The following is a 26,621-nucleotide window of genomic DNA, read 5'->3' as shown; positions in this document are numbered from 1 at the left end:
TCATAGCTCCATTTTTATTGATGTACACAGCTGCGTCCGACTACTCAAGGCACGCCCTAAACCGGTCCCTTGCTTCCCGCGCACCGATTCTCTTGTCAGGACAAATTTTGAACATGTCCACAAGAATATTTACCATATCAGTAATATTTCTTTCTTTTGCTTTCCTTAAAAGGTAATCTGGTATTTTTGGCGTTTTTTCAAGGATGTTTTTCAGGTGCACGTCCGATGTGCTTGAGCGAAACAAAGGCCCTCCAATGATCATTTCAGCAATCACGCACGCCGAGGACCAAATGTCAAGCTTGGTGGTGTAGGCAGCACCAGAACAGACCTCGGGCGCCCGATAGTTCCGGGAGCAGATGTAGGTAACGCTTTTGTCCCCCGGGCGCATTTCCTTGGCACTTCCCAGGTCGCAAAGCTTGAGCACCTCCAGGCGCTCGTCAATCAAAAGATTGGACGGCTTAATGTCTCGGTGGGCAACATTTAGCCCGTGGAGGTAGGCAACGCCATCTAGAAGCTTGCTGCCGTAGACGGCCAGCTCTTGCCGCGTAAAGACATACTTTTGGTTAATAAGCGCCAGCAGGTCCTGCCGGATATACTCCATGCCAATGTTTAAAAAGACGCCATTGCCACGACGCTCCCCGTAGAAGTACCACTGCAAACTAACAATGGACTCGTGCCTAAATCTCTGGAGCATTACAAGCTCTCGGTTGATGTAGTCGTCGCGCTCAAAGACCATTTTCATGGCGTACCCCACTCCGGCCACCTCAATGTGAAAAACCTCGCCAAAAGACCCCTGGCCTATTTTCCTGGTTTTAAATATCTCTATTTCCTTCACTCCCCCAGTAATAGCACAGACTGCGCTTGCCTTTATGCTATCCATATCTTCTGATCAAAATAATTGGTAAACACTCCCTTTATTTTAAAAATCTAGCCTACCCCTGTATGGGAGAAGAGACGTGGGAGACAGTCCAGCAAAGAACGTTCACTAACTGGGTTAACGCCAAGCTAGAAAAGGGCGAGGAAAGATCCAAAACAGCAAAACCAGGCATTGAGTATAACTTTAAGAGAGTAGCTGATTTGACACACGATCTCAAAGATGGCCTCACTCTACTGGCGCTAATTTACGCAATTACTGGAACAGCCATTCCTTACAACAAGAAGCCCTTACTCATTGTCCACCGCCGAGAAAACATTGAAAAAGTAATTAACTACTTGAAAGAGAAAAAGGTGCAAATGGTCAACATTGGAGCAAGCGACATTGAGGAGGGAAGTGCCAAACTGACCCTGGCTCTTGTCTGGCGCCTGATTATCTTCTTTTCTCTGTACGAGCTAAGAGAAGAGGTGGGAAACGATCGGGACCTGAAAGAAAAAATTCTTGGGTGGTGCAGAGAGAAGACCAAGGGGTACGGCGGGGTAGACGTTGCCAACTTTGGCGGCTCCTGGAGGGACGGCCTGGCCATCTCAGCCCTGGCACACTCAGACCTTGGCGGGTTTACCTACAACGACGGAACGCCTGAGAGCCGAGCAACCCGCGCCCTGAACCTGGCCCTGACCCAGATGAAGGTGCCCATGCTCATTCGCGCCAAGGACCTGACCGACGGCCTCTGCGACGAAAAGTCAGTTCTGACCTACCTCCTTGGATTCTACACCGTCTCCAGGAACATTGAAAACGAGACGCAGCAGGAAAAAGAGCGGCAAGCCATTCTTACCCAAAAAGGAAAAATTGAACAGAGAAAAGCGCAAAAAACAGGCGCCCTTAAACGGCTAAGTTCTTCAATTGTTTCAATTGAAGCCGCTAAGAATGAGCTAGACCGGGCATATGTGGAACTCCGCGCCAGTGAGGAGGAGGCCGCCCGCAACGCCATCTCCTACCTCATGGAGGTAGACCTCCTCAGCCGAATGGCCCAGCCCTACGCCCCATACGCCCCAGAGCCCAGCACCGAGCAGATGCCCGTTTCAGGGCTCTTCGACCTCGCAGCCCTGGCTGACACGCTGCACCGCTGGAACATGCCTGTGGGCGAGGGCGCCTTTACGCCGTACAGCTCAGCACTAGCCCAGTGCCTCGGCCTGGTAGAAGCACTCCCCGATATTATTAGCTTCACAGCAGTCTCCCAGCACCTCGAGCACCTGATTGCCGTGGCAGAGCACGCAGCTGTCTCGGAAAGCAGCCTGAAGGGCTGCTCCCTGAAGGAAAGAGAGCGCGAAGCCTCAGCCAGAGCAACCATGCGCATTCTGGCCGAGGAGACCAAAGAGGCCCAGCGCGCCTTTGCCCAGGTCTTTGCCCAGGACATCAAGACGGAAAGGATCGTTGCTGAGGCCTGCACCGCCGAGGGAAGGTCACTTCCTGACGCCTTGCTGCCAACGCCCTCCTCAACGGACCTTGATACGTTTGGGTGCACCGATGTCTACCTACAGGTCGTCTCTGAGGGAATGATTCTCAGAAGGGAGGGGAACGCTAAACAGTTTATACCCATTCAACCCGAGGCTGAAAAGTAGGCGCTGGCTTAAATGGAAATAAAGGCTTTTCATTTCTTTTGTTTTATGGTCTACTCGGCATGGTACTTGGAGAACCTTGAGATGCGCAGAGAGACAGAAGTGGCTCCTCCAGGGACCCTCGAGGCAGAGGGCGTGGTTACCTGCATTGGCGAAGTTCTCTTTGATGTTGATGCAGGGCCCGTGGTTAAAGAGCCAAGCGGGCTTAGCGACTTGGAGGAGGCTGAAGTCGCCTTTGCCTCGCTTCCTGACGTGCGCTCTGCAGGGACCTCCAAGGAGTCCTTCATTTTCTGCCGCGACGCTGCCTACTACCACGTCTCCTTCATTCAGGAGCCTTGCCCCGGGGCAAGGCGGGGGTACGTCCAGAGAAGCGTTTTTGTCCGGAGCAACAAGATGTACCGCGCCCTGCCGCAAATCCTTTCAGAGTCGCTCCAGGGCCCTGAGGACTACACCAGGGACGAGGCGCTGAGGGTTCTTGTGGGCCTGGGAGAAAGAACCATCAGGGACTGGCCGCACAAGCCGGCTCCTTCGTTTGAAAAAGTCCTGGGGAGGCACCGGGATGCTCTGGTTGAGAACGTGCTCTGCGGCAGAAGCTTCCTCGTGCTTGGGTCGGCGCCCACCGAGGTGTCCGAGGTAGTCTGCCGCCTGTCGGGGCTGGGGGGCTTTGAGTACGGCGGCGTGGTTGTCCCGTACAAGACCTCACTAGCGCACTACACCCACGCGCAGGGGGCCATTGTTGGGTCGACCAACCACCACCTCTTCAATGAGAAGGTCTTTGACAACGTTTTGGACCTAACCAGTGGCAAGTATCGCTTTAAAGCGGCATCTTCATCTAAGCGGGTGGAAGCACACCTGAAGGACCTTGAGGCGTACTTCCTGGACAGCCCCGGTGCTTTTGCGCCCTCAGAGTTCATGGCCCGGATGTCAGAGCAGGGGACCAGTCTCCACGTGAAAAGGGTCTTCCGAGACTTCTTCAAGAGCCTGAACTTCAACCCCTGGCTCAGGGCCATGACAGGCACTGCCTCGCAGCACCGCCCCCAGCCGACCTAATCAAATAGAGTTCAGCTACATAAATATAGAGCAAAAAACCAAAAGCGCCATCAGCCACGGGCCTAGGCCTAGGCCGCAGACAGGCCCAAATCCTTTATGTTTATGAGTTGTTTTTATTAACGTACGAACAGTTGCTCCCGTAGCAACTAGCTAGTGGCAAGAAACGCAGAAACTGTTATAGCTCTTTAGGTTATTCGTGGTACTTCAACTTTGTTCTTCTCCAGTGTCTTCTCTTGGCATTGTAGTGCTGGGTGTTTCCTGGAATGAGCCTTTTGGAAGTGGGCACAGCCTTGTTTGATCTGTTGGCTCTAATGAGTCTTCTTTTCAAGAGTCCTCCTTTATTGGCTGTCATCGTCTAGGGTGAAAATTTAAAAAATATTTCAGTTTTGGCGTCTTCGCTTGTTGCTGAACTTGGGGTGCATTTGGTCAACGGCAAAGTCTGGGTTGTGCTTCTCCTTCACAAAGCGGCTGTCATCAGCTGGCAGAGCAACTGGCTCGCTCTCTTCTTCCGTTTCGTTGTCGTTGTCTTTTAAGACCTCTTCTCTAACAACCTCGTTTTCAATTGCCATCTTTCTTCGGGACTGGGTCTGGGTCTTGGGCTGGGCCAGCACCTCATCCCCTGCAGCCTCACTGTCCGCCGCCTCACTGTCCGCTGCCTCATTGTCGTTAGGTCTGGTTAGAATGTCTTTGTAGTACTGCTGCTTGTCTTCATCGTCGCTGGCATCAATTAGCTCGCTGGCAATGCTGAGGTCAAGGTCTTCTCGGGTAAAGAGCTCTCTCAGGGCGTTGCCTCTTGCTTGGTCTTCGTCCCAGCTAAGAGTGGCTTTGGTGTGGAAGACTTTGTTCTTTGGGATGATCTTTTTAAGGACGGCGGGCTCTGCCTCGTCCTGGTGGACCTGGTCAGTGATTAGGTGGCTGTCAGGTACAAAGCGTGCATCGATAAAGTTGTGTGTTTCGTCTATTTCAAGGCCATCAATGGTATTGTAGAGAGAAATAGCTGCTTCTTCCGTTGCTAGCTCGACTATCACGTAGTGGTACTTCATTCTTTCTTTTAGATACCTTCGTATCTCTGCACTGGTTTCTTCGTCCGTTTCTTTCTTCTGGATAGCTGGTCCCTCGGTGGCTTCTTTCTGGAGCATAGCTGCGCCAAGGGCCGTCTTGTACATGGTGATTGAGACAAGGTCTGTGCTGGAAACAAAGGCAGAGACTATCCGGCTAATGTCTCCGGTGGTAATGTTCTCCCAGTCTAAATTTAGAATGGCTAAACGTTTTGTTTCTTTTCCCTTGGGTATGTTCTGGGGGACAATGTCTTCGTTGGTGAAAGTAAGTTCTTCTTTTTCCTCTTCGCTTTCTTCCCAGTTTTTACGGGTAAAGCGGGTGTCCTCATGTTGACTTCTCATACTAAATTTTTTTAAAAATGGCTCAAAAGCATCGAATACTCGCAAGGATTAAGTCGTACAAAGACACCATCTCTCTTCTGAAAAAAAGAATCAGATTGCTAAACGATAAAATCATCGACAATGGAGACAGTAGCGTTGATAGCTTTGAAGAGGGTGAAATAAGAGAAACCGACCCCAAGGAAAAGAGAAAAAGTAAGCACCCAAGCAAGACCAAGGCCCACGAAGTTTCTGCCAAGGTAGAGGAAATGGCCGTTAAGGCTAAAAAGGACATCAACGTTTTTCTCAAAGAGTTTTTCGACCAAATCAACTCAATGGAGCTTTCCGTTCAGAAGCGAACCCTAGAAAAAGTCTCCTCTTTGCTGGACAACACCGAGAAGTACACCATTCTCCACGACACCGTTCTATTTGCCAGAGTCCTTGAAAAGTACCAGGTCTTCTACCAGGTGCTATACCCCGAAGGCATAGAAAAGGACGGGAGCGAGGTCTCTGCTGCCCTATCAAGCATTTACGCGTTCATTAGCGGAGCGAAAAGTGAAAAAGACGTTAAAAAAGAGGCAGTGCGTCTTTTGGATAGAGGGGCATCTATGCCCGTCTTCACAGCGACCACGATTGCTTCTAATGCCTTTGATGCCGTTACGGCCATCCGACTTTATAGCAAAGTCCTTGACTGGGACTGGACCTACAACGTCTTTGTCCGCGAGCATCTTTTTTCCAAGCTTATGGACACAGCAGCCACCTTCCCCGCCTACGTTCTTTCAATTCTCTACACCGAGTGGAACCGCTCGCTAGCCATGCACAAAAGCCTGGAGTACGTCCTCCAAACCCTTGACCGTATCGCTGGCATTGGCTCGGGAGAGAACATCACCGACTCCAGCTACACCCTTGAGGCCCAGCTGGCTAGCGTCTTGGTTGTTAGACAGTTTAGACCAGGCGCCGCAGTTAAATGGCAGAAAAAACGAGCTCTTGAGTGCAGTCCCTCGGAAAAAGACCAAATAGATAGCCTGTGGAAGCTGGTTATAGTATAGGGGGTGCTGGATGCATTCCAGGCCCGAACTGACCAGAGTATTAATTTAAATATTTGAGGAGCAAAAATGTTCAATAAAGAGACACTGAGCTCTTTTCCGCACGAAGTGCGGCAGGAGATAGCTAAAATGGGCGAAAAGCTAAAAAGAGGGGAGATAACACCGGCAGAGTACAAAGAGATTTGCGAAGAAATCCTCTCAAACCACAGGGACAGCGAAGAAGAAGAAGCCAATGACAGCCCAATGGTCAAAAGAGGACGGCCGTCAAGCAAAGACGACCAAAAGCCAGAGTACATGAGCGATATCATCCAGTATGCAGGCGTAAACCTTAAAGAAGAAGCCCTGCACATTGCCAAAGAGGCAGAAGGAAGTCTTCCCCTAGAAGAGTCCCGGGGAATGGTGAACGACTACCGAAACACGATTGAGTCACTCTTTGACCGAAACATCTACCTCTACTTTATCAATAAAATCTGTAAGCTGCGAGAGATAGGCATAACGGAAGAAGCTCTCCAACTAGTCTTCCAAGCCTGCAAAAGAAAGCTGATGGACCTTCTGGAAAAGCTCATCCAGCACAGCAAGACTCGGGTAGATCTGGCCCGGAATGATTACCTGATCAGGATAGAAAACGACCGGAGAAGACAGATGTGGTTCCTTGAGCAGGAAGAGCGCCTTGAAATGGACAAGTATCGCCACAAGAAAGAAGGCGACGATGGAGACGGAAAGAAAAAGTGGCGCAAGATTCTCCAGGAGCGAGAGGACCTTATTATTAAGAAGCGGCTGAGCAACAACGTAGCCCTTGCAGCTCTGGGCAGCCAGCCCAAGAGCTGGATGGCAGCCAATGAGCTTCCCACCGATGACGGGTCTGCGTCGTACCTCACCCTCTTCCAAAGCACTGAGGACCGAAACCAGAAAGGCAGCACCCGGAGCATCACCAAAGACGACTTCTTATCCGTTCTTTCACGGGATAAAAGGTACAACAAGTCGGTGTTTACCATCAAGCACACCTACCTATAAGAACAGTCGCTGTTTGCCACCCACAGCCTCGCCCACACCCGAACAGGCACCCGAACAGGCACCACCGCCTCGCCCACATAATAAAGTCTATTGTTGACTCGTACTGTGCCCCGTGACCTAGCCCCGTACCCGAACACTACCCTCAAATCTCAAAAAACCTTCTGTTTTTATACTAGGCGGAAGCTTATTTGATTAGCCCACTGTACTGTCGCGAGGCGTAATGTAGCTGTGTAATTTATTCAACCAACCCGAACCCGTACTTTTTTATTTTTGTGTAGAGCTTTGTGCTGTTAGGTTGCGGTACGGTACAAGCCCTGGCACGGTACACCCCGCCAGATCACGTCTGAGCACGTTACTCGACCGTTACGGACTTGGCCAGGTTTCTTGGCTGGTCAACGTTCACACCCAGAGCTGTGGCCGTGTAGTACGATAGCAGCTGCAGAACCACGACATTGACAATGCCCTGTAAGCAATCGACTGTTTCCGGGACAATGATCTTCAGAGAGTTGCCCATCAAAGGGGCTGTTTTGGCCGTGCAGATAACAATGGGGTTGCCCCCCCGGGTACACACCTGCTCATAGGCATTCTGTGACTTCCCGTGGGACGGGTCCGTTAGAATCATAATCAAGCACATGTGCTCGTCCACCAGAGCCAGAGGCCCGTGCTTCAGCTCGCCTGCTCCAATGCCTTCGCTGTGGATGTAGGAGATTTCCTTGATTTTAAGAGCTCCCTCAAGACAGGTGGCTAGCTGGTACCCCCGCCCAAGCAACAGAATGCTTTTCTGGTTTTTGAGCAGCTGCTCGCCGATTTCCTTAATCCCAGGCTCATCTTTGAGCACCGACTCAATGCATTCGGAAAGTTTTTTCATATCTTTGATAATAGCCTCTCTTCGGGCTGATGTGGCTGTAAAATTTTCTCCTATCTGCACCGCAAGCATGGCCAGGGCAATCGACTGACTTGTGTACGCCTTGGTGCTTGCAACTCCTATCTCAGGCCCGGCGTTGATGTGGATCCCACAGTTGGTTACCCTGGAAATAGAGCTTCCAACTACATTGGTCACCCCCACGGTAATGGCACCTCGCTCCTGGACATACTTCAGAGCAATTAGTGAGTCAGCCGTTTCCCCGCTCTGACTGACAAAGATGCAGCAGTCTGAGCGCTTGATGGGAACGTGGCGGTCGTTGAAGTCGCTAGCAACCTCAATGATCGTGGGAATAGAGGTAAGCTCCTCGAAAAGACCGCGCATGTGGAGACAGGCGTAGTAGCTCGTTCCACAGGCAATGAAGATAAGCCTTCCAGACCCCCGAATCGCTGTAAGGAAAGGAATGATCCCCCCAAGCGTTACCTTTGGCTCGTCAAAGTTCACCCGACCCCTCATCGTGTTAACAATCGTGTCTTTCTGCTCGTGTATTTCCTTAAGCATGAAGTGGGGGTAGTTCCCTTTCATTATGTCCCCAAGGTCCCCGGTTATTTCTTCAAGCGGACGAACGCTCTCGCCCCCAGGAATGCTTCGCTTGATTTCCAGGCCTTTGGTGGAGACGTGGGCTATGTCCCCGTCCTCAAGGGTGAGGATGCGGTTGGTGTGCTCAATGATCGCTGAAGAGTCTGAGCTGAAGAAAACCTCCAGGGCAGCTTCTGCCGACTCGCTTCCATTAACAAACACCCGACTAACCGACCGAGGCAGCTCAACCGTTCCTGGGCGGCACTGGGGCGTTCCCAGAGGCGTGTCAATGGAAATGGACGGCTCGGTGCACTGTCCCTCAACATCGATGCAGTCCATCTGCACCATTGACGGGCCTGCCACCCCAACAAGCAAGGGACTCCCCCGCCTGGCCGCAACTACCTCATTGGGATAGTTCTTACTAACGACTAAAAAGGCAAAAGCTCCCTCTAGTCGGTGGACTGCTTCATTGACAAGCTCTGAGAAAGACATCGACATTCCCCGGGCCTGCCCCTTCTTGTAGATGAAAAGAATCAGCTGGGAGATGCACTCAGTGTCTGTTTCGCTTTTAAAGACGTAGCCGTGGCCCTGAAGAAGCTCTTTCAGAACTTTCCAGTTATTGATGATCCCATTGTGAACGACAATGAACTCGTCGTCCTGGCTCGGGATGGGGTGGCTGTTTGTCTCGGAGGGGGCTCCGTGGGTGGCCCAGCGTGTGTGGGCTATGCCTATGTGGGCGTTAACTGCTGGCGCAGAAACAAGTCCCTTCCCCTCCTCTTCAATGTGGTCAAGCAGAACCTGAACCTTGCCTGTTTTTTTGAACATTTTGTAGTTGTCATTGACCACGATGGCCATTCCTGCCGAGTCGTAGCCTCGATACTCTAGGCGCTTGAGGCCCGTTCCCAGGATCTTAAGAATTTCGCACTTGGTTTTGGATTTGTTGTAATTTCCATACCCGAATATCCCGCACATGGGTTGCACCTTCTTTGGCCTATTTATACTTGTGCTAGGGCAATCATGCTTTAATTGGTAAACTTCCTGCTGTCCCAATTGGTGCATATGAAAGCCATCAGGAGAGGTGAAATTAATTCTTGCATTTGAGTGGATGCTTCTTCTTGACGTTTGCAGGCTTATTTTGGCCTCTCCAAAGGCTCGGGGGTGGACAGGCCGTTTGCTCGGCGGGGCGCTGGTTCTTTTGGCTGGTGCTTCCCTGTGGATGGTGAAGTTGGAAGAAATTGAGTGCTTTACCGACCAGTCCATTAAGGTAGGGCATTACACGAAAAGAGTCATTGCGGAGAGGTCAGAAAGAAGGAAAACGTACCGAGACCCCGCATATCCCCTGTACAACACCGTTCTTTTGACAGGTTCTGAGGTAAGTTTGGGGCTTATTTCGCAAATACACCTAAACGCCTGCCAGATGGAGAACCGGACCAAGGGGTATGACGTGCAGGTGCCTTCGCCCGGAGCGTTTGAGCGGCTGAAGTACTTCCTGGTGGTGGAGGTTGAAGAAAAAGACGAAGCTGAAGTGGTGGTGGTGAATAGGGGGTGGCAGGTCAATTCGGACGTTTTATCGATGTTTGCCCGAAAGATGGATCTTCGGGTTGATCGCTGCTGGTGGAGCCTGGTTGTTCAGGACCGCGTTTTTAACCACCTGAAAGTTACCTGCAACGAAAAAACGCTGGGAAGGGTGCTTGACGCTTTCTGGAACATTAACAACCTTTACAGCCACTCGCTTGGGGTGTACTTCTACTGGGTGGTTGGCCAGAAGGCTCTGTTTCTTTCCTCAATTGTTCCTTTGGTGCTTGTTTCTGGGATCTTGCTGATTGCCATGGAGTATGCCACTGGCGGATCGTTTGACGTTGCCGTGTGCAGCAAGCTCTGCTCCTTTTTGGGCATGGCGTATGTTGCTCCAGTCTCTGTCCTCTTTTTCTGGAAGCTTTCTTATTTTGAAAGCCTGGTTATTTACGCCATGCTTATTCCCCTCCACTTCCCCGTTGCTTTGATGCTTGTTGCCCAGAAGCTGCTCCAGTTTATGTTCGGGATTTCGGGCTGTTTCGGGGTTTTTTCGGGCTGTTTCGGGCTGTTTCGGGTTTTGGAGTTATTTCGAGAAGTTCGGGTTTTTCCAAAACCTGCGCTATCACGGAACGTTGAGATCCCGAAACCCCGAAAACCGCAATCGGATAAGGAAAGCGGATCGGGGGGCGCTTTGAAATAATTGGCGTACCCCGAACTAACCCCTGAGATGAAAATTGTCCAGAGATATGAGACAGAGAGGTTCATGCACATCTTCCACTACAAAACAGACTCGGTTGAAGAGATCGACTACCACGACAGAACCATTGAAATGCGCCCCACGCTTTTTGAGCGGGTCAAGGCCTGGGTTATGTTTCCAATTAGCTTTTTCCAGAGACGAAGAAAGATATCGCACTACATTGAAGCAATCCGAATACTTCTCTACCTGATCCAGAGAAAGGCCTACCTCACCCAATCTCTTTTCATGCACGTTAAAGAGTGCGACAAAGCCATGAATGAGTACAGACAAACGGGCCAGATCACACTGGCAGCGTACACAGAAAAAGAGCTAATTGGGTACGTCAAAAGACTGATCTCTGTGGAGATAGACGGTCTAATTGCCAAAGCGAGCATTCAGGAGCTAGCCCAGGGCCCCAAAAGACAGGATTTGTTCAAGCTAATCAAGAAAATGATGACGACAAGCAACACTTACAAGTCGTACATCATCTACCTTCTTTTCAAGCTGATGATCAATATCTACCGAGAAAAAAAAACCAACCAAATTGATGACGTCACCATTTCTCTCTTTTTTGTACCGCTGTTTTTAGGGTCTTCAAGAACCTTTGCCGCTAAAAAGAAAGGAGCTGCACATTACACCAAGATTCTCCAGGGATGGATCAGCATTATGACGTACATCCCCAGAGCCAGATTGTCTAAATAAATAACCAACTATCACCCCCACACTCCCCGTTTTTGCGGCTGCCTAGACCTACTCTGGGGTTTTCGGTCTTTCGGGTTTTGGGCTTTCGGGCTTTCTTTTCTTTTTATGGAGGTACTGCATGGAGCTCTTACAGCACTAAAGCCCACAGTGTTTCTGAACATAGCAGTGCACGAAGGAGTTGTGGCCATTGAAGCAGAGACACCAAGCTACACCGTCTGTGCCCGCATCCCCACCCTGGCCACGGGCACAGGAGCCGCCCATACCTACAAAACGGAGCACGCTCTCACAGCCTGCAACAACTGCACCAAAATCACGGAAGAAAATGGAACCCTTACCTTTTTTCAGGTTAGTTCGGGTTTTTTCATTCAGCGATCGATACAGCCAGTTATCTACACACTTTCCACAGAAGAAGCACTCTCGGAGTATACGACCCAGGTTTCTCTCAAGATCTCAGTGTTTAAGAAGCTTCTTCCCTTCTTCAAGGACGGGGACGTCACGATCTTTCTCTCAAACGGAGTTCTTTACATGCACGCCTCATCAACCGAAGGAGAGGACGTTCTTAAGCTTTCTTCCATTACGATACACCAGGAGGGAACGGATAAAGGCAAAGTTCCTTTTTCTGCACTAAAACACGTGGCACCACTGCTCCCGTTCTGTGAGTCCATCAGTCTTATGTTTAACTCCACCCATCTCTCGCTTCTTCTTATCTTCAAAGAGGATCTGGCCCACTACACCGTGGTAGCTGGAACCAAACCGCTTGACTAGTCCACCGCCGAACACTACCAGGCACCCCAAAAACCCCAAAAGCCCCAAAAGACCGAAATCTCGAAAAAACCCAGCACCACCGCTAAACACTACCGGGGACACCAAAAAGCCCCGAAACCCCGAAAAAAGCCCGCAAGACCGAAAAAAGCCCGAAACCCCGAAAAAAGCCCGAAACCCCGAAAAAAGCTCAAAAGCTCAAAAAAGCCCGCAAGACCGAAAAACCACAATGTTCAGCTAATTAGCCAATGAGCCATATTAGTTTAAAAATATTTTGAAAAAATAATGGAGTTCACCATCGAGAAGAGTATGCCATATACCGAGCCAAATGGCAACAAAAAAACACGCATAGAAAGCAGGCGGGTAGGAAAAGAAATACTAGAACTTAAAACAGTGCCTGTAGAAGAAAAGCAGTTCTGCGGCACCGACAAAGCAACAGAGCTACGCGATATAGTTGTTTTGTGCACCGCAGAGAAGATTGACACATCAAAGTTTTACAAGTGGCTGAAAGAAAGAAGCACCCCCAAAGAGATCAACATCTACTTCAGAGACTGCGTCCACCTAAGCATCCCAGAAATAGAAGACACACAAAAAGGAGGAGACATCTTCATTTTCAAATACGGAGTCACCGTGCTCTGGGGCATCGATGCCGAAACAAAAAACAGAGTCTTAGCCCAGCAGCGATGCTTTGAGGAGAAAAGCTACCGCGGAGAAGCTATTCAGAGAGAAGAGTTTCGATTTGGCATCGTTCAGGAAGGAGCCTCAATTGTGAACGACGTAATCTACCTCGACACAGACTCCCCATACAACAAAATGATTATCTCCAACGCCCTAGCCCAAAGCACCAAACTAGATATCTTTGAAGAGTACGTTGAAAAAACCACGGAGCGGGTGCAAGGTCTACCCGATGAAATCGTTTCTAAGGGATTCACCACCAAAAAAAGAGAGGACGTCTTGAAAATGATTGGCGTGCTCCACCGACTAAAGTTTAACCTTAACCTGGCCACTAACATCATGGAAACACCAGAGATACTTTGGTACTACCCAAACTACACCTCTCTCTATGAAAGCTTCAAGCTCTACCTTGAGCTAAAGAGCCGGGCAGAGATTCTTAACCACAAGTGCGACGTTATCCATGAAATACTCACTTTATTATCTACACACATTAGCACTAAGAACAGTGAGCGTCTAGAGAAGATTATCATTATTCTTATCTGTGTTGAGACGGTAATAGCCTGTCTCCATCTAGCACTTAGCTGGAATACCTCACGGGGATAGGTCTAGTGGACACCTTGGGTTAGTGGATACTCTTGGATATTTCAGTAGCATGTTCGATGATGTACTTATCAAATAAAGCAAGCATCCAGTTGGTGGATACCTTAGCCTTCTTCCTTGTTTCCGGGGCCATGCTTCTTTTTGCTTCCTCCTGTCGTGGCACCACCTGGAAGGGAGCATTTCTAACGATCTCTTCAGCTTCAAGGAGCATGTTTCTTCTTTTTCTTAGGTCGTTGTCCCAGGCCAGGTGGGGGTTGGCTTTGGGGTGGCTCTTTTTCAGGGCGCTCAGATGGGCGAGGGCATCGCGGGAGTCATAGAACCTGAGGAACGTGTCTGCGTTCTTGCTTGAGCGGGCGTAAATAGAGGCCTCGTTTGGGACGAGGCTGGAGGCGGAGGTGTAGACAAGTGTGCCCTGGTTTGTTTCTTCGGTGCAGATGTCGCTGCCTCTTGGGGCCTCGCAGGTGGAGATGGTGTACTTGACCGAAACCTTCTTCTTGGAGAGGGCCTCAAAGGCCTGCTCTGAGGCTCGTAGGTCAAAGAAAGCAACAAAAAGCACCGAGTCCTTGTTTTGGAGAATGAAGTGCTCTTTAACCTCTCCCGCACTTTTGCAAATGCTAGCTACTTCTTTGGCAGGCATGCTTCTGTGAAAGTTGCTAATGACGAGTGTTCTTGTTACTTCCTCTTTCATATTTTTTTGCGATGAAGAAAGAACTTCTAGAAGCGCTTAGCCAAAGAGTTTCTTTGGTTCACAAGGGCATGGACGCCCTGCCCGAAGGAGCAGAAGGCTTCTTTGCCCTTGACCTTACCAACCGAAAAGAAGTGGAAGATATCATCACGTCTCATTACGGAATAGATGCTTTTCCAGTTATTCTTTGTTTTGGAGAGGTTATGGCAGTTACAGACCTGGAACGGGCGAGAAAAAAGGAGGCAGAGGTTAACTGTAGCTTTTTAAACGCCGCCATTAAACTGACCCAGACACACCCCCGGGTTCTTTTCATTAAAGGAACCCCCGAGCAGCCTTTGTGCAAGTTCACCAAAGAGCTTCTGGCGATGCTCCATGCCGAGGGCCTGCAAAGAGAAGACTACCAGTACGTTAACATCCTTGAGAACGACACCGTCAGAGAGGGCATGAAAGAATACTCGGAGTGGCCAACCTACCCGCAAGTATACGTCAACCACGAATTTATTGGAGGGCTAGACGTTCTTAAGCGTGTCAACGAAAGAGGCACCTTGGCAGAAGCACTCGGCCTAGGACCCAGAAGTCTCCAGGCCACAGGCCCACAGGGTCGCAAGGCCACAGGTCCACAGTAACAATAAATGGTGCCATAGGGGTCCTGGCTCGGGGTTTTCGGGGTTTCGGGTGTTCGGGGTTTCGGGGTTTTGGGGTTTTCGGGTGTTCGGGGTTTTGGGGTGCTGGGAACTTGGGGCTGCCCGATACACCCTAGACCTCATCAATGCCCATTACAACGATATGCGCAACTACCTTGTTTCCAATCTTTCCCTTCAAAACCTTACAGTTTAAAACTGAGGTAAGCAAAGCCTCGGAAATAGTTCGGGGTACCATGTACATCCTTATAGTTGCCCTTTTTTCATACTCTTCCTCTAGGCGCATGACGCCACAGTGGAGGAGTAGGTCCAGCTCGGTGCACTCCTGGTAGTCAACACCGCCCCAGGGCGGAGAGGCGATTAAAGCATCGTACTCCGTTAGCTTGCTTTGAACTGCTGGGTCATAGACACTCCCGTGAACTATCCTGCTCAATGCACCTGGGCCAGCGCATTGGGTGATGTTGTACCGAAGATACTTGACCTTTCGGTAGTCTAGCTCCACAGAGTCAACCCGGTGCCCGTGCTTGAGCAAAGAAATGGTGTTCCCGCCAATGCCTGAGAAAAGATCAAGCACCTTTAGAGACGGACCAAGCGTTGAGACTAGTGCCTCGGACATTTGGTCTGCCAGCTTCCGGGGGGTTATCGAGTACCAAGACTCAATATCTACCATGAGGTTGTTGTCCTTCACCAGAGGAAAGAGGCCTCTCTCCTTGGCCCAGTACTTCCTCAGTGAGGGGTTGTTGGCTATGGTGTAGTCACAGACACTCCAACGCCCCATCTGCCTCGGGATCACCACCCGGGCGTCGCTGCTCTGCTTTGGTTGTCTCTGGGGCTTGCGCATCTACTAAAATATTTTCCAGAAATTTATTTATTTTGTGGGGGACTGGCTCAGAGGTAGAGCGCTCGCTTAGCATGCGAGAGGTGCCGGGATCGATACCCGGGTTCTCCATTTTTTCTTAAACCTGGCCCGGGCCTAAAAGAAGCTGGCAGTACTTGATCAGCTCCATGCACTCCAGCTCGTTCTTTTCCAGGCGCTCCTTAAGCTCAGCTATTTCTTGCTCAAGTATCTTTCGCTGCTTTTTCTCGTACTCAAGCTGGGCCTGTACTTTGACCAGCTCTAAAGCTTTTAGCTCGATTTTTTCTTCTTCTTTGTCTTTTTCCCGGGCTCTTATTTCCTCCTTCAGGGAAAGGATCTTCCTGAGCCGGAGTATTTCTTCCGTTTCTGTTTTTTTATCTTCTGGCTCTGATTCTTCCGCTAGCTCTGGTAAGCTATCAGCCTTTGGGGGCTCTTCAAGGGAGAGAGAGAGCTGGCTGAGCTCTTTTTCAAAATCATCTTCATTATCTAAAAGGAGAGAGTGGGCTTCTTTTTCTTCAATATTGTTGATGTCTTCTACTTCTACTTCTGGCCCGGGTTCTTCCTTCTTGCTCTTAAATAGACCACTGATGTTGCCGATTGATGTGTTGAGCATTCGGATTAGACTGCTTTTCTCCTCCTGAACCATAAAATAAAAAGTCTTCCAGTCTTTGTAGAGGATAGGTCAGTTGGGTTAGTTTGGGGTGTGGTCCTGTGCTGGTTTAAGGGGTTTTAAGGGGTGCTGTGTGCTGGTTTAAGGGGTCCTGTAGTATGGGCTGTTTTAAGGGGTAAGGGGCGCTGTAAGAGGCAAGAGAGGCAAGAGGTAAGGGGTGCTTTATTGGGTTAGTGGTGGCAATGTGCCTTCTGGACCGGGGGCTGTACCGGGGCCTGTGTTCGGGTGGTGCATGTCTGTGGCACCCTGGGAACCTTGGGAGACACCTTGGCTGGAGGGAAGGTGCTTGGTGTGGGTTAGAACTTTGTACCTCTCCACATCTGCCAGAGCGCTTCCTTTGATAATTAGCTGGTAGTTACATGTGGAGCTTTCTATTGGACCTGTGACCTGGAGGGGGCCTGTGTCTGGCTTGTAGATGACGGTGCCTTTCCACTTTTTGTCTTGGCAGATGTCGCATCGGTCGCCTCGGGTGTACTGCTGGATGATTTCTCCCTTTTTCTCAAAGGTGCTTGTGTACTGTCCAACGTTAACCACTCCCTCGTCTGTTTCCAGGTGGATGCCTTTGAAGGGCTGGACAACTATTTTAGTCGATCCTTCAACGTGGGCAAGTTTTTCTTCGGTGAGCCCAAGGATCTTATCTATCCTATCGATAAGACTGGTGTTCTTGTTAAGCTCCTCCCGCTCTTCTGAGAGAAAGAACTCATGAACTAGGCCATCAACTGAAATACCAGTGCCTGGCTCAGGCATTTGCATAGCAACGTCTTCAGGAACACTAACCACTCTGTAGTAGATATGGTCCATCTTCTCAATGTCTGCCCAAACACCTAATGCCCAGAGCAGGCAAACTACTGCGTGTATCATGAGCAATAACAAATAAAAATACGAAAATACTGCTTGTCTCCCATTGCCCCAGACCACGTACCACACCCACACCGCAAAAGACTGTTCCAGACCACGTACCACACCCACACCGCAAAAGACTGTCCCAGACCACATACCACCACGTACCACACCCCGAACACCGCAAAAGACAGTAACAGAAACGTAAAACGAGAAAGCGATGGTTGTTGTCTACAACTCTTGTTGTTTATTTGATCATCTGTTGTTAGCTAGAGACTTCTTGAGGTTGATCCTCAGGTACTTGCGAAGATGTCTAAGCCTGCCAGTGCCCTGTGCTTGTCTGCTGCGGGCCTTGGGAGATCCGGGATTTCTTAAAGTCTTCTCGGGATATCCACAACTGGCACAGCTGTGCTTCTGTTTGTGGTACGACTCGTTCCCGCATCTAAGACACTGGATGTGGTTCTTCTTGTTACGTTTACCAAAACTTGATGTTCCTTTTGTCATTGCAGGGAGAAATAAAAATAAATTTTATAACCCGCTGCATGAAAAGAGAAGAAACCCTTTCCAGAAGCAAGTACTTTGAAACCAAGCTATCAGCAGGAGAGAACATCTACCCATACGATTTCAAAGAAACACACAGTATTTCAACTCTTATAAACTACGTTAAAAAACACGACATAACACCAGATAACTACCAGACACACCCCGCTCTTGAAAACTTAGCCGTGTCAGCGGGGGGACGGGTGCTGGTGGTCAGGTCCATTGGCAAAATCATCTTTGTCAAGATAGAGTCGGGCGGGGAAGGCATTCAAATCATCACGAGAGACAAAGCCTCGGAAATAGTTCGGGGAGACATAGTTGGCGTGTCAGGAGCCCTGGTCTACAGCCGCACGGGAGAGCTCAGCATTCAGGCCGCCGAGGTCAGAGTCCTGGCCCCCTGTCTCCACATTTACCCCACCGAGCACTACGGCCTCAAAGACACCGAGATGATCTACCGGCAGAGGTACCTTGACTTGGTGCTCAACAAAGAAAGCTTGGCCCGGTTTATGACCCGCACCAAGGTCATTGCCTTCATTAGGAGGTTCTTGGACGAGAGGGGCTTCCTGGAGGTGGAAACGCCAATGATGCACGTCATTCCAGGAGGGGCAGCTGCAAAGCCCTTTAAAACGGTGCTCAATGAGATGCACATGGACCTAAACATGAGAATCTCCCCAGAGCTCCACCTTAAGACGCTCCTCGTGGGAGGCATTCCCCGGGTCTATGAGCTGGGCAGGCAGTTCAGGAACGAAGGCATCGATGCAACCCACAACCCAGAGTTTACCACCTGTGAGTTTTACATGGCCTATGCCGACTACAACGACGTGCTCCAGCTAACAGAGGAGCTGATTAGCAGCCTGGTCTTCAGCCTCTTCGGCACCCACGTGGTAGAGTACGCGATTGAAAGCCGGGACACCAAGGAGACCAGGCAGGTGAAAATAGACTTTACCACGCCGTTCAAGCGGGTAGACATACTGGGCCAGCTTAGCAGGGAGGTCGGCGTTGAAATAACGGGCGAGGTGCTTGAAACCGAGGAGGGCCGGGTTTTGCTTGACCGCCTCTGCCTGGAAAAGAGGGTGCAGTGCAACAGCCCAAGAACAACCAGCCGCTTGCTGGACAAGCTCGTTGGGGAGTACTTAGAAAGCGGCTGCCACAACCCCACCTTCCTCATGAACCACCCGAAGATCATGTCCCCCCTGGCCAAGGAGCACCGGGAGAGAAAGTGTGTTACTGAGCGCTTTGAGCTGTTCCTCCTCCAGAAAGAGATCTGCAACGCCTACACCGAGCTCAACGACCCCTACGACCAGAGGCGGCGCTTTGAGCAGCAGGCTGCAGACAAGTCGGCGGGCGACGAGGAGGCCCAGGAGGTGGACGAAGACTTCTGCACGGCCCTGGAGTATGGGATGCCGCCTGCAGGGGGGTGGGGCATTGGCATTGACCGGCTGGTTATGATGCTTACGGCCGCCCACAACATCAGGGACGTGCTTTTCTTCCCAACGATGAGACCAAAATAAGAAAAAACCACCCTTCCCCAAAAGGAAATAACCACGTCATCAAACGGGGCAGCAGCCCAAAAAGGAAATAAAAACAAAAGTTTTTAGTAAAACTATATCTCAGGAAGGTCATCAAGGACCGTGGGCACAAGCGCCTCAAGCACCGTTTCGCTCGCATGTTTTTGGAGAAGGTGGTGGTTGGCAACCTTCTCAATCGATGCAGAGAGGCTCATCTCCCCCCAGTCCGCCAACTGCTCCATGCACGGCACCCGCTTAGAGCTAGAGGCACCCCGAGCGCCCCCGGCACCCCGAACGCCCGACCCAAGGCCCTCAACGATCCACCTAAACTCAAAGGTTTCGGGGTAGCTCAGGGTGGCCACCAGGTCAATGAGGCGGAGGGCTCCCAGGGCAATGATTGGGGGGTGGGTGGTCTCGGAGAAAAGCACGGCCAGCGCCTCGCTCATCGCAATGGGCCAGAGGCTGATGAGTGCGCTTGGTGGGAGTTTGATGCAGAGGGCGCGGCAGAGGGAGTATGCCTCAACAAGAAGGATCTTTCCCTCAGAGGAGCTAAAGATTTCCGAAACCAGGCCAAAGACCGAGACGGCGTCTTCGGTGTACTCTCCGAACGGCGCACAGAGAATGACAAAGCGGAGTCTTTTGATTAGCGCGGCTCTTTCAATCACGTTTGATTCTCGGATGAAGAATCCGCTTGAACCGGCGCGCGAAACCAGATCAGCTACTTTTTCAGGTTCGGTGAAAGAAGAAAGAATCTTCATTTTTTGGTTGATGTTTTTTAAACTGTCCCTGAAAAACCTTTCTGAGAGGATGTACTCGTAAAACTCTCTCCGCCAGTACCTGCACTCCTCTCCCTTGGAGATAAGCTCGCACAGGGTGAGGGACTGGGTGTAGAGAACTGAGGCGCTTGGAAGCTTCAGGCACGGGGACACCAGAGCGCTCCAGATAGCAAGTAGATCAAAAGCCCGTTTTTTTTCTATGCCTGTTCTTACAAAGGCACAAACGACCTCTAAAATGCTCGAAAGACTGGCGAGGCGCTCGGGGTTGTCCGCTTCAGACACTCTCTTGGAGCCAAGCTTGGTTCCAGCGAGCACAGCTACTTCGAGGGCCTTCAGGCCAATCTCCTCGCCCCCTTTGGTCGTGGTGCGGGTAAAGAACTCCGAGAGGAACCAAAGGATGGAAATGTCCTCAAGCTTTAGCTTAGCCTGGGCCAGAAGCATGCTGAGCGTTCCAACGACTTTTTCGCTCTCAAACAGGTGCGATGCTTTTGAGGAGGCCACCCAGGCCCTGAGCATGGCATACTTCTCAGCCGAGGGGATTGAAATCACCCGGAGCACTGCCGGAAAGACCTCTTCAACGATGTCTTCGCTAATTGCACTGGTAAAGCTTATGTTTGTGCTGGCAGAGTACCTGAAAATCAGAGACTCGGAGAAAACGTGGGGGTTGGCCTTGTACGCGCCTGCAACCCAGGTTTTGAGCTGGTCCAGGGTGGCTGTCAGATCTTTGCCCACCAGCGAGCCTGAAAAAGCGCCGCACCCCTTCTTTCTTTCAGTGGCCTCTGTTTGGAGGACGGTGTAGACCCACAGGAGGAGGTCTACCACCCGGCTGAGCTCTTTTTCCGTTAGGGCGTGGCTTGGGGGGTCGTTGCACCCGCACCCAAGCACCAGCCCGGGCCCTAGCCAGTGGGACAGGATGTGCCCGAGCCTTGAGACTTCGCTGAGCTCGTACGCTGACAGCTGCGTGCATGACACCTCAAAGACCTGGAGAATAACGTCGCCCAGGTCCTTCTCTATCCCGTGGGTGATAATTGCGTCCCTGACGTGGCTGTTGGCCTCATAGGCGGTTATGAGCGAGGGAACGAACCGGTGTATCCCGAGCGCTCCAAGCACCTTCAGAACGTGGCGAATGTTGGTTTCGGTGACTCTTTGAGCCAGGCCCTGGAGGATCTTTGGGGTGATGGAGATGCTTGAGGCATCGGGCACGCCTTCACTAAGCATCAGGTCGAGCAAAGAGAGGGACCTGATTTCTATTTCATCCAGGTGCTTGTCCGTGGTGCAGCTAATGGTGTCAAGGTGTTCGGAGAAGGTGTAGACCATCAGCATGGAAAACAGAGCAGCAGGGATCGACAGCGCCTGGTCGGCCAGGACGTACGAGGTTACATCTGATAAAAAGAGCAAATCGTCCATTAACGACACGCTATCTTCTGTTTGCAAAAAAACCAGTAACCTTGGGGAGCTAGCTAGCCCGTGGAGCGTTCTTATCCCCGAAAGCACCCGGTTGTAGTCGCAGTCAACAAGCACCATTTTGTCTTCGTGGATCATTCTCTCCAGCTTGGTGTTCAGTCGGGCAAACCCCATTTTGAACACCTCCCTAAAGCACTTGAGCTGCGCTATGAAAACCTTGACCCGCTCCCTGACCCTGAAAGACGTGCTGGATGAAAAAGACAGCAAAAACGAGAGCAGAGCATAGCTGCTAGAATCAAGGCCTTCTGGGATGTTCTCCGCGAGGTAGAACGCCTGCTCCAGCTCCAAAACACACTCTTCGTCCGTGTGCTCAATGTTTCTCTTGATAATCCCCGAAACTAGCAAATTTTGCAAACGCCCATCAAAAACACCGTTATATCGCCAAAACAGATAAGGCACGCCAGAAACCATGCCCAGAACACTTGCCAGATCGACATGCCCGAAACCACGCCCTGTCACCCCCTTGATCCGCTCCAAGCACGAAACAATCATCTGGTGGACAGAGTCGCTTCCCCGCGTTGCCTCACCGGTCCACAGCGTCCCGAAAAAAAGCACCAGCCGCTCAAACTGCCCAAAGGCCCCCTCGCCCCCCGCCTCTTCCCGCATGTAATGCTTTGGAAGCCACAGAAACGCGTTGATCGCTTTAAGCGCGTGTTCAGGTGACACCCGCCCAATGGCCCCATCAACGGCCGCATAAAGCGCAAAATACTCCTCCTCCTCGGGCATCAGCCACGAAAACCACCGAAGCGGAAGACTCCCCCCTTCTATTTGCCTAACAACAATGCCGGGAAGCTCTTTGGTCCGCGCGTGGGTGTCAAGCATCCCATAAAAAATAGCCCGGTCCACCACACCGGCGTCCACCCCCGCACCCTCCAGGGCCCCCCACACCGTTCGCCGGTTCAGCACCTTAAACAGGCCCTGGGCCCAGGCCTCCGTCCCCTCGCTGACCCGCGAAAGCGTCCACACTATGCAAAGCCCGAGAATCTCCGGGGCCTCCTGTATCCCCTGGTGCATAGCCAGGAGGACCTTGAAGTAGCTCCCTGGTGACGTCTCATACAGCCGGCAAAGACCCTGGAACAGCTCGCCCAGGCCCTCTTTCTCTGCAAGCGTCAGGCTGATCCACTGCTGCGCCCGCTTGCACAGGGACAGCTCCTTGGTCAGCAGCAGCTGCAGCACCGAGAGGGTCACTGCCCCCCGGTGCTCCCGCAAATCGAGGCCCTGGGCCCTGTACCCCAGCAACATGTCAAAAGCCTTCCTAAGCGTGATGACGTCTTTAGACTTCAGCGCCGAAGCAAAGCCCCGGCTGAGCAGAAGCGCCCTGTCACCGCCCCAGTCCGCCTCGGCCTTTGAGAGGTAGGCAATGCACCCCGGAACCAGCTCTCCCCCCTGCGCCATTACCTCCCACACAAAGCACCTTACCGCCTCTTTCCCCACGCTCCCCTCCAGGCTCTGGAAGATCCCCAGCGACTCAGCATAGTGCTCCCCGCTCTCCTCCTCCAGGCCCATAACCACCCCCATCACAATGCCCCGGCCTATCTTCCCACTCGACTCCCCAAGGACCTCCACAATCCCCTTAAGAACCTCAAGATAGGCTGTAACCGTGGAAATGTTGGCGTGTGTGTAGAAAGAGAAGAGCCCAAGACACAAAACATCGACGCTCCGTGAAAGACTTTCCTTGGTCATCCTGGAAAGAACGATTTTGTAGACCCCAAGGGCCTTGGCGTGCACGCCTGCAGGCAGTCCCGGGTTAAGACACTGGCTGAGGCGCTTGTAGAAGAGAAAAGTATTGGGAAGCTCTGAGAACTTGTGCATTTTAAGGATGCTCTCTAAGCCCGTGAGGTATGCCACAAAGTCTGACCACTCAGTTGCCGTTTTAAACAGCTCTAGCTGCTTTTCCAATGCAGCTGCAAACTTTCTATCGCTCATAGGACAACAAAAGAAAAGGAATAAAAACCTTCTTTTATTAGTCACTCCTTAGGTGGTGCTCTTCCCGGGTGATGCCTTCTTTTCTAAGCACGTAGATTTCTAGCCCGTCCCCCGTCTTTACATCTGTTTCTGCTGCACTGTTGAAAACGTCTTTTACGAGCTGAACCATCTCTCCCTGGGAGCACTCTTGATTTCGCCCCTCCTCACACCCCCAGTTGTGCCGAGAGATCCACGAGTCAATGAACGGCTGTAGCAGCTTGGTCCCCGACCCGTTGCACCTTCCTTTGGTTTCCTGGTACGACCCAACTGGGTCGTACGAAAAAAGCTTTGGCTCTCCGGCCTGGGTGAAGCCTGCGAGGCAGCAGTAGGTGTACTTTGGGAAGAAGCGGTACCGGTAAAGAATGGTGTGGAGAATGGCGGCAGCTTGTACGACGTCCATTTGCTTGCCAAACCTAAACTGGTAGTCTTCCACGGCGTAGGTCAGGTGGGCCAGGACCGAGCGAGAGTCGGCGTAGAAGCCTGCCGTTGACAGCACCAGGCGTCCGTCGATAACGAACAGCTTGGTGGCCTGTCGGGTGTTGATGGAGTATGCGGCTGAGTGTCTGGTGTCACCTGCCAGGACGCAAAAATCGTCACCAACGATGGAGAGGGTGGTGCCTGCGTTGTCGTCGTAAAGATCGTCCCCACCTCCGTGGGTGGAGGGTGCGAATGTTGTTCCTTGCATTACCAAACAAAAATAATTTGAACAAATAGTGGCCGGAGCTATTGGAAGAGGCTGGCAATAAGCACTTCGTTGCGGGTGGAGAGGGCTTGGGGGGTGAAGGTGAAGTAGAGGATGGTTTTTCTTTTGGAGGTTTGTTCGGTGCAGAGAAGAACGTTTAAGCGGACAAGCATGGTTAGCCAGTGCTGTATTTCTTCTTTTGAGGCTCTTTTTCTGCTGCTCATCATTTTGATAACGGCCGAATAGGTAAAACCTTTTTTGTGGTAGCTATGCAACCGGAGCATGCGTTCGAGAAGGAGAAAGGATCTTTTGGGGTTTTTAAAGAGCACTGGTGGAGCGGTGGTGTAGCAGGTTTGTATTTGGATGAGGAGTGTTTTTATATCAATCATCGGTGGTAAAACCTTTTTTTGGTATATCAACGAACCCTCCAATGGCTGTGTCCCGGGTAAGACCAATCTTTCTTTGCGGTGCTAGGCCTGGGCTAGGACGAGGGGAAGACTTGCTGGCATAAACGGGAAGACGTAGAGAATGTATGCTTTGGTTGTTTGGGAGGTGAGAATAAAAGACACCATCTCCTCTCTTTTTCTAAACATGACTGAGCTCGGGTGGACAAAGACTGTTGCCTTGGAGTAGAGGTGGAGGTATCCTCCGTTCTTCATTGACTCGGCCACGCGGGTGAGGAAGGCTCCTGAGGCTGCTGCGTGGAGACTGTCTGCGGTCTGTGGAAGTAGTTGGACAAACTCGTTTTTTTGGTATTTTTCAGTTAAACTTTCCTTTTTTGGTAATTGTTGCGTCATTGCTGGTGCTGTTTCTTCTGGGGCGTGGCACTCGGTGGTGGTGTGTTTGGTTCCAATAAGCGAAAGAACCTGGTGGTAGATTTGTTCTGCTTTGACCATTTCTTTCAGGGACAGTCCTGCCTGGCTGCAAAACTCTTTTCTTTGCCTACTCGGTACCTTGGCAAAGGTAAAAAACAGCGAGGCAGCAACTGTGAGATCGGACTCTTTCATCGGCTGCTCCCAAACACTTGCTATCGAGACTGTGCTCTCCTTGCCCAGGAGAGAGAGAACCTCAAGCGAAAGAACGGCGCAAATACTTGCTGCGGTGCATGGGACCCCAAGAGTTTTTCCGACAATCAGAAATCTTCCAAGTGCTGGTGATAGTGGAAGAGTAACTACTTTTTTTCCTAATTCGGTAATTTTTTTGTCTTTGGTGATCAGCCCAAGAATAAAAAGCTCTCTGAGCGAAGAAACAATCACGTTCTCAGCCGGCGCCTCTAAAAAGTCAAAGGCCTCAGGTGATATCCCACCCGAAACAAGCGTTAGACAGACCGAGGAAATGTCGGTTCGGAGTATTTCGGGCGTGTTGTTCTCCTCTAGCCGGTGGAAGGCGTCCTCCGTGTAGAGGCGGAAGCACGTCCCCGGCCCCAGCCTTCCCGCACGCCCAGCCCTCTGCTTGGCAGACGATTTTGATATCTTTACTATCCCCAGTGCATCAACGCCTTCTCTGGACACGCCTATCTTCTGCACCCCTGTATCTACCACCCATTTAACGTCTGGGATGGTCAGACTTGTCTCGGCAATGTTGGTGGACAGAATAACTCTGATTCTTTTTTCTCGGCGCTTGAAAACCTTACTTTGCTCAGAATCTGATAGGGTTGAGTGTAGCCGAAGTATTTCAACGTCTGGAAAGATTGCAATTAGCTTGTAAAGATCCTCAATGTCTTCAAGACCTGAAAGAAACACCAGAACAGTTCCCGATCTAACTATAGTCTGTGGCCCAGTGCTTGGCCCAGTGCTTGGCCCAGCACACGGTGCACCTGACCCCGACCCCGACCCTGAACTAAAAATAGAGTCAATCGGGTTAGGTTCAGGCACGGGAACAGGCACGGGCTCGGTGGTGGTGCATAGCCTGGCACTGGGGCGCTGGGGTGCCGTTTCTTTAAGTATCTTTTTAATGACCTCATACGCCAACTGAATGTAATCACTTGCCTTTTTGGGAAGGTACTTGATCGAAACGGGAAAAGCTCTTCCCTCAATCCGAATCACCTTTACCTCCACCCCGCTCTTCTCAAAGTACGCACTCAGAGCCTCGGTGTCGGCCGTGGCACTCATAAGAATAAGCCTGGTCGTTGAAATCCGCTCTTTTAGCAGACCAATTAAAACGTCCGTTCTAACGGACCGCTCATGCACCTCGTCTAGAATCACCGTCCTAACCTCTTTCTTCTGCTCTATCCACCTAAGAAGGATCCCGTCCGTAACGTACTTGAGCCTGGTGCTTTTTTTCGTGGAGTCCTGAAAACGAACGGTATACCCCACCACGTCCTTCCCAACATCCTCCATTAGAAAACCAACCCTCCGAGCCAGCGATATCGCAGCTACCCTCCGCGGCTGCGTTACAACGACTTTCTCTTCGGGGTTGGCTCTAATAAAGATTTGCGGAACCTCGGTTGATTTCCCCGAACCTGTTTCTCCCACAACAATCACCACCCTGCCTGGGCGGCTCTCTGCAAGGATCGCCTCTTTGGTCCGTCTCTCCACTGCCATGGTTTTTTCTTTGCCTCATTATTAATTTTTTCTTTATCCCC

At 51.1% G+C, this 26,621-nt stretch overlaps 23 protein-coding genes across 23 annotated transcripts; 10 read left to right on the top strand and 13 right to left on the bottom strand.

Moving 5' to 3' along the window:
- Positions 1-40: 40 nt before the first annotated feature.
- NEDG_01958 (glycogen synthase kinase 3 beta) lies at positions 41-880 on the bottom strand (the record flags this gene model as incomplete). Its single annotated transcript, XM_067689376.1, has 1 exon — positions 41-880. The coding sequence occupies one exon, from the start codon at positions 878-880 to the stop codon at positions 41-43; it is 840 nt and encodes a 279-aa protein (XP_067545106.1).
- A 62-nt stretch (positions 881-942) lies between these two features.
- Positions 943-2,496, top strand: NEDG_01957 (uncharacterized protein; the record flags this gene model as incomplete). The annotated part of the gene is made up of 1 exon (XM_067689375.1): positions 943-2,496. The coding sequence occupies one exon, from the start codon at positions 943-945 to the stop codon at positions 2,494-2,496; it is 1,554 nt and encodes a 517-aa protein (XP_067545105.1).
- Positions 2,497-2,541: 45 nt separating this feature from the next.
- Positions 2,542-3,543, top strand: NEDG_01956 (uncharacterized protein; the record flags this gene model as incomplete). The annotated part of the gene is made up of 1 exon (XM_067689374.1): positions 2,542-3,543. One exon carries the CDS (start codon positions 2,542-2,544, stop codon positions 3,541-3,543), a length of 1,002 nt encoding a protein of 333 aa, XP_067545104.1.
- A 190-nt stretch (positions 3,544-3,733) lies between these two features.
- Positions 3,734-3,895, bottom strand: NEDG_01955 (60S ribosomal protein eL39; the record flags this gene model as incomplete). The annotated part of the gene is made up of 1 exon (XM_067689373.1): positions 3,734-3,895. One exon carries the CDS (start codon positions 3,893-3,895, stop codon positions 3,734-3,736), a length of 162 nt encoding a protein of 53 aa, XP_067545103.1.
- A 28-nt stretch (positions 3,896-3,923) lies between these two features.
- On the bottom strand, positions 3,924-4,943 carry NEDG_01954 (uncharacterized protein; the record flags this gene model as incomplete). Its single annotated transcript, XM_067689372.1, has 1 exon — positions 3,924-4,943. One exon carries the CDS (start codon positions 4,941-4,943, stop codon positions 3,924-3,926), a length of 1,020 nt encoding a protein of 339 aa, XP_067545102.1.
- Positions 4,944-4,960: 17 nt separating this feature from the next.
- On the top strand, positions 4,961-5,968 carry NEDG_01953 (uncharacterized protein; the record flags this gene model as incomplete). Its single annotated transcript, XM_067689371.1, has 1 exon — positions 4,961-5,968. The coding sequence occupies one exon, from the start codon at positions 4,961-4,963 to the stop codon at positions 5,966-5,968; it is 1,008 nt and encodes a 335-aa protein (XP_067545101.1).
- A 66-nt stretch (positions 5,969-6,034) lies between these two features.
- NEDG_01952 (uncharacterized protein) lies at positions 6,035-6,979 on the top strand (the record flags this gene model as incomplete). The annotated part of the gene is made up of 1 exon (XM_067689370.1): positions 6,035-6,979. One exon carries the CDS (start codon positions 6,035-6,037, stop codon positions 6,977-6,979), a length of 945 nt encoding a protein of 314 aa, XP_067545100.1.
- Positions 6,980-7,331: 352 nt separating this feature from the next.
- On the bottom strand, positions 7,332-9,392 carry NEDG_01951 (glucosamine--fructose-6-phosphate aminotransferase (isomerizing); the record flags this gene model as incomplete). The annotated part of the gene is made up of 1 exon (XM_067689369.1): positions 7,332-9,392. The coding sequence occupies one exon, from the start codon at positions 9,390-9,392 to the stop codon at positions 7,332-7,334; it is 2,061 nt and encodes a 686-aa protein (XP_067545099.1).
- A 133-nt stretch (positions 9,393-9,525) lies between these two features.
- On the top strand, positions 9,526-10,635 carry NEDG_01950 (uncharacterized protein; the record flags this gene model as incomplete). The annotated part of the gene is made up of 1 exon (XM_067689368.1): positions 9,526-10,635. The coding sequence occupies one exon, from the start codon at positions 9,526-9,528 to the stop codon at positions 10,633-10,635; it is 1,110 nt and encodes a 369-aa protein (XP_067545098.1).
- Positions 10,636-10,662: 27 nt separating this feature from the next.
- NEDG_01949 (uncharacterized protein) lies at positions 10,663-11,373 on the top strand (the record flags this gene model as incomplete). Its single annotated transcript, XM_067689367.1, has 1 exon — positions 10,663-11,373. The coding sequence occupies one exon, from the start codon at positions 10,663-10,665 to the stop codon at positions 11,371-11,373; it is 711 nt and encodes a 236-aa protein (XP_067545097.1).
- A 105-nt stretch (positions 11,374-11,478) lies between these two features.
- Positions 11,479-12,138, top strand: NEDG_01948 (uncharacterized protein; the record flags this gene model as incomplete). Its single annotated transcript, XM_067689366.1, has 1 exon — positions 11,479-12,138. One exon carries the CDS (start codon positions 11,479-11,481, stop codon positions 12,136-12,138), a length of 660 nt encoding a protein of 219 aa, XP_067545096.1.
- A 282-nt stretch (positions 12,139-12,420) lies between these two features.
- Positions 12,421-13,413, top strand: NEDG_01947 (uncharacterized protein; the record flags this gene model as incomplete). The annotated part of the gene is made up of 1 exon (XM_067689365.1): positions 12,421-13,413. One exon carries the CDS (start codon positions 12,421-12,423, stop codon positions 13,411-13,413), a length of 993 nt encoding a protein of 330 aa, XP_067545095.1.
- A 19-nt stretch (positions 13,414-13,432) lies between these two features.
- NEDG_01946 (uncharacterized protein) lies at positions 13,433-14,098 on the bottom strand (the record flags this gene model as incomplete). The annotated part of the gene is made up of 1 exon (XM_067689364.1): positions 13,433-14,098. The coding sequence occupies one exon, from the start codon at positions 14,096-14,098 to the stop codon at positions 13,433-13,435; it is 666 nt and encodes a 221-aa protein (XP_067545094.1).
- Positions 14,099-14,109: 11 nt separating this feature from the next.
- NEDG_01945 (monothiol glutaredoxin) lies at positions 14,110-14,721 on the top strand (the record flags this gene model as incomplete). Its single annotated transcript, XM_067689363.1, has 1 exon — positions 14,110-14,721. The coding sequence occupies one exon, from the start codon at positions 14,110-14,112 to the stop codon at positions 14,719-14,721; it is 612 nt and encodes a 203-aa protein (XP_067545093.1).
- Positions 14,722-14,851: 130 nt separating this feature from the next.
- NEDG_01944 (trimethylguanosine synthase) lies at positions 14,852-15,577 on the bottom strand (the record flags this gene model as incomplete). The annotated part of the gene is made up of 1 exon (XM_067689362.1): positions 14,852-15,577. One exon carries the CDS (start codon positions 15,575-15,577, stop codon positions 14,852-14,854), a length of 726 nt encoding a protein of 241 aa, XP_067545092.1.
- Positions 15,578-15,692: 115 nt separating this feature from the next.
- Positions 15,693-16,238, bottom strand: NEDG_01943 (uncharacterized protein; the record flags this gene model as incomplete). The annotated part of the gene is made up of 1 exon (XM_067689361.1): positions 15,693-16,238. One exon carries the CDS (start codon positions 16,236-16,238, stop codon positions 15,693-15,695), a length of 546 nt encoding a protein of 181 aa, XP_067545091.1.
- Positions 16,239-16,424: 186 nt separating this feature from the next.
- NEDG_01942 (uncharacterized protein) lies at positions 16,425-17,123 on the bottom strand (the record flags this gene model as incomplete). Its single annotated transcript, XM_067689360.1, has 1 exon — positions 16,425-17,123. One exon carries the CDS (start codon positions 17,121-17,123, stop codon positions 16,425-16,427), a length of 699 nt encoding a protein of 232 aa, XP_067545090.1.
- Positions 17,124-17,357: 234 nt separating this feature from the next.
- Positions 17,358-17,606, bottom strand: NEDG_01941 (60S ribosomal protein eL37; the record flags this gene model as incomplete). The annotated part of the gene is made up of 1 exon (XM_067689359.1): positions 17,358-17,606. The coding sequence occupies one exon, from the start codon at positions 17,604-17,606 to the stop codon at positions 17,358-17,360; it is 249 nt and encodes an 82-aa protein (XP_067545089.1).
- Positions 17,607-17,644: 38 nt separating this feature from the next.
- NEDG_01940 (lysyl-tRNA synthetase, class II) lies at positions 17,645-19,153 on the top strand (the record flags this gene model as incomplete). The annotated part of the gene is made up of 1 exon (XM_067689358.1): positions 17,645-19,153. The coding sequence occupies one exon, from the start codon at positions 17,645-17,647 to the stop codon at positions 19,151-19,153; it is 1,509 nt and encodes a 502-aa protein (XP_067545088.1).
- A 92-nt stretch (positions 19,154-19,245) lies between these two features.
- NEDG_01939 (uncharacterized protein) lies at positions 19,246-23,316 on the bottom strand (the record flags this gene model as incomplete). The annotated part of the gene is made up of 1 exon (XM_067689357.1): positions 19,246-23,316. One exon carries the CDS (start codon positions 23,314-23,316, stop codon positions 19,246-19,248), a length of 4,071 nt encoding a protein of 1,356 aa, XP_067545087.1.
- Positions 23,317-23,353: 37 nt separating this feature from the next.
- Positions 23,354-24,040, bottom strand: NEDG_01938 (2S proteasome subunit beta 6; the record flags this gene model as incomplete). Its single annotated transcript, XM_067689356.1, has 1 exon — positions 23,354-24,040. The coding sequence occupies one exon, from the start codon at positions 24,038-24,040 to the stop codon at positions 23,354-23,356; it is 687 nt and encodes a 228-aa protein (XP_067545086.1).
- A 38-nt stretch (positions 24,041-24,078) lies between these two features.
- On the bottom strand, positions 24,079-24,426 carry NEDG_01937 (uncharacterized protein; the record flags this gene model as incomplete). The annotated part of the gene is made up of 1 exon (XM_067689355.1): positions 24,079-24,426. The coding sequence occupies one exon, from the start codon at positions 24,424-24,426 to the stop codon at positions 24,079-24,081; it is 348 nt and encodes a 115-aa protein (XP_067545085.1).
- An 81-nt stretch (positions 24,427-24,507) lies between these two features.
- Positions 24,508-26,580, bottom strand: NEDG_01936 (uncharacterized protein; the record flags this gene model as incomplete). Its single annotated transcript, XM_067689354.1, has 1 exon — positions 24,508-26,580. The coding sequence occupies one exon, from the start codon at positions 26,578-26,580 to the stop codon at positions 24,508-24,510; it is 2,073 nt and encodes a 690-aa protein (XP_067545084.1).
- Positions 26,581-26,621: the final 41 nt, after the last annotated feature.

The sequence above is a fragment of the Nematocida displodere genome (assembly GCF_001642395.1).
Source record: "Nematocida displodere strain JUm2807 chromosome Unknown 10, whole genome shotgun sequence".
Taxonomy (NCBI): Eukaryota; Fungi; Microsporidia; genus Nematocida; species Nematocida displodere.
Note: the sequence above shows the minus strand (reverse complement) of the source record. Positions and strands in the feature narration are given on the sequence as shown.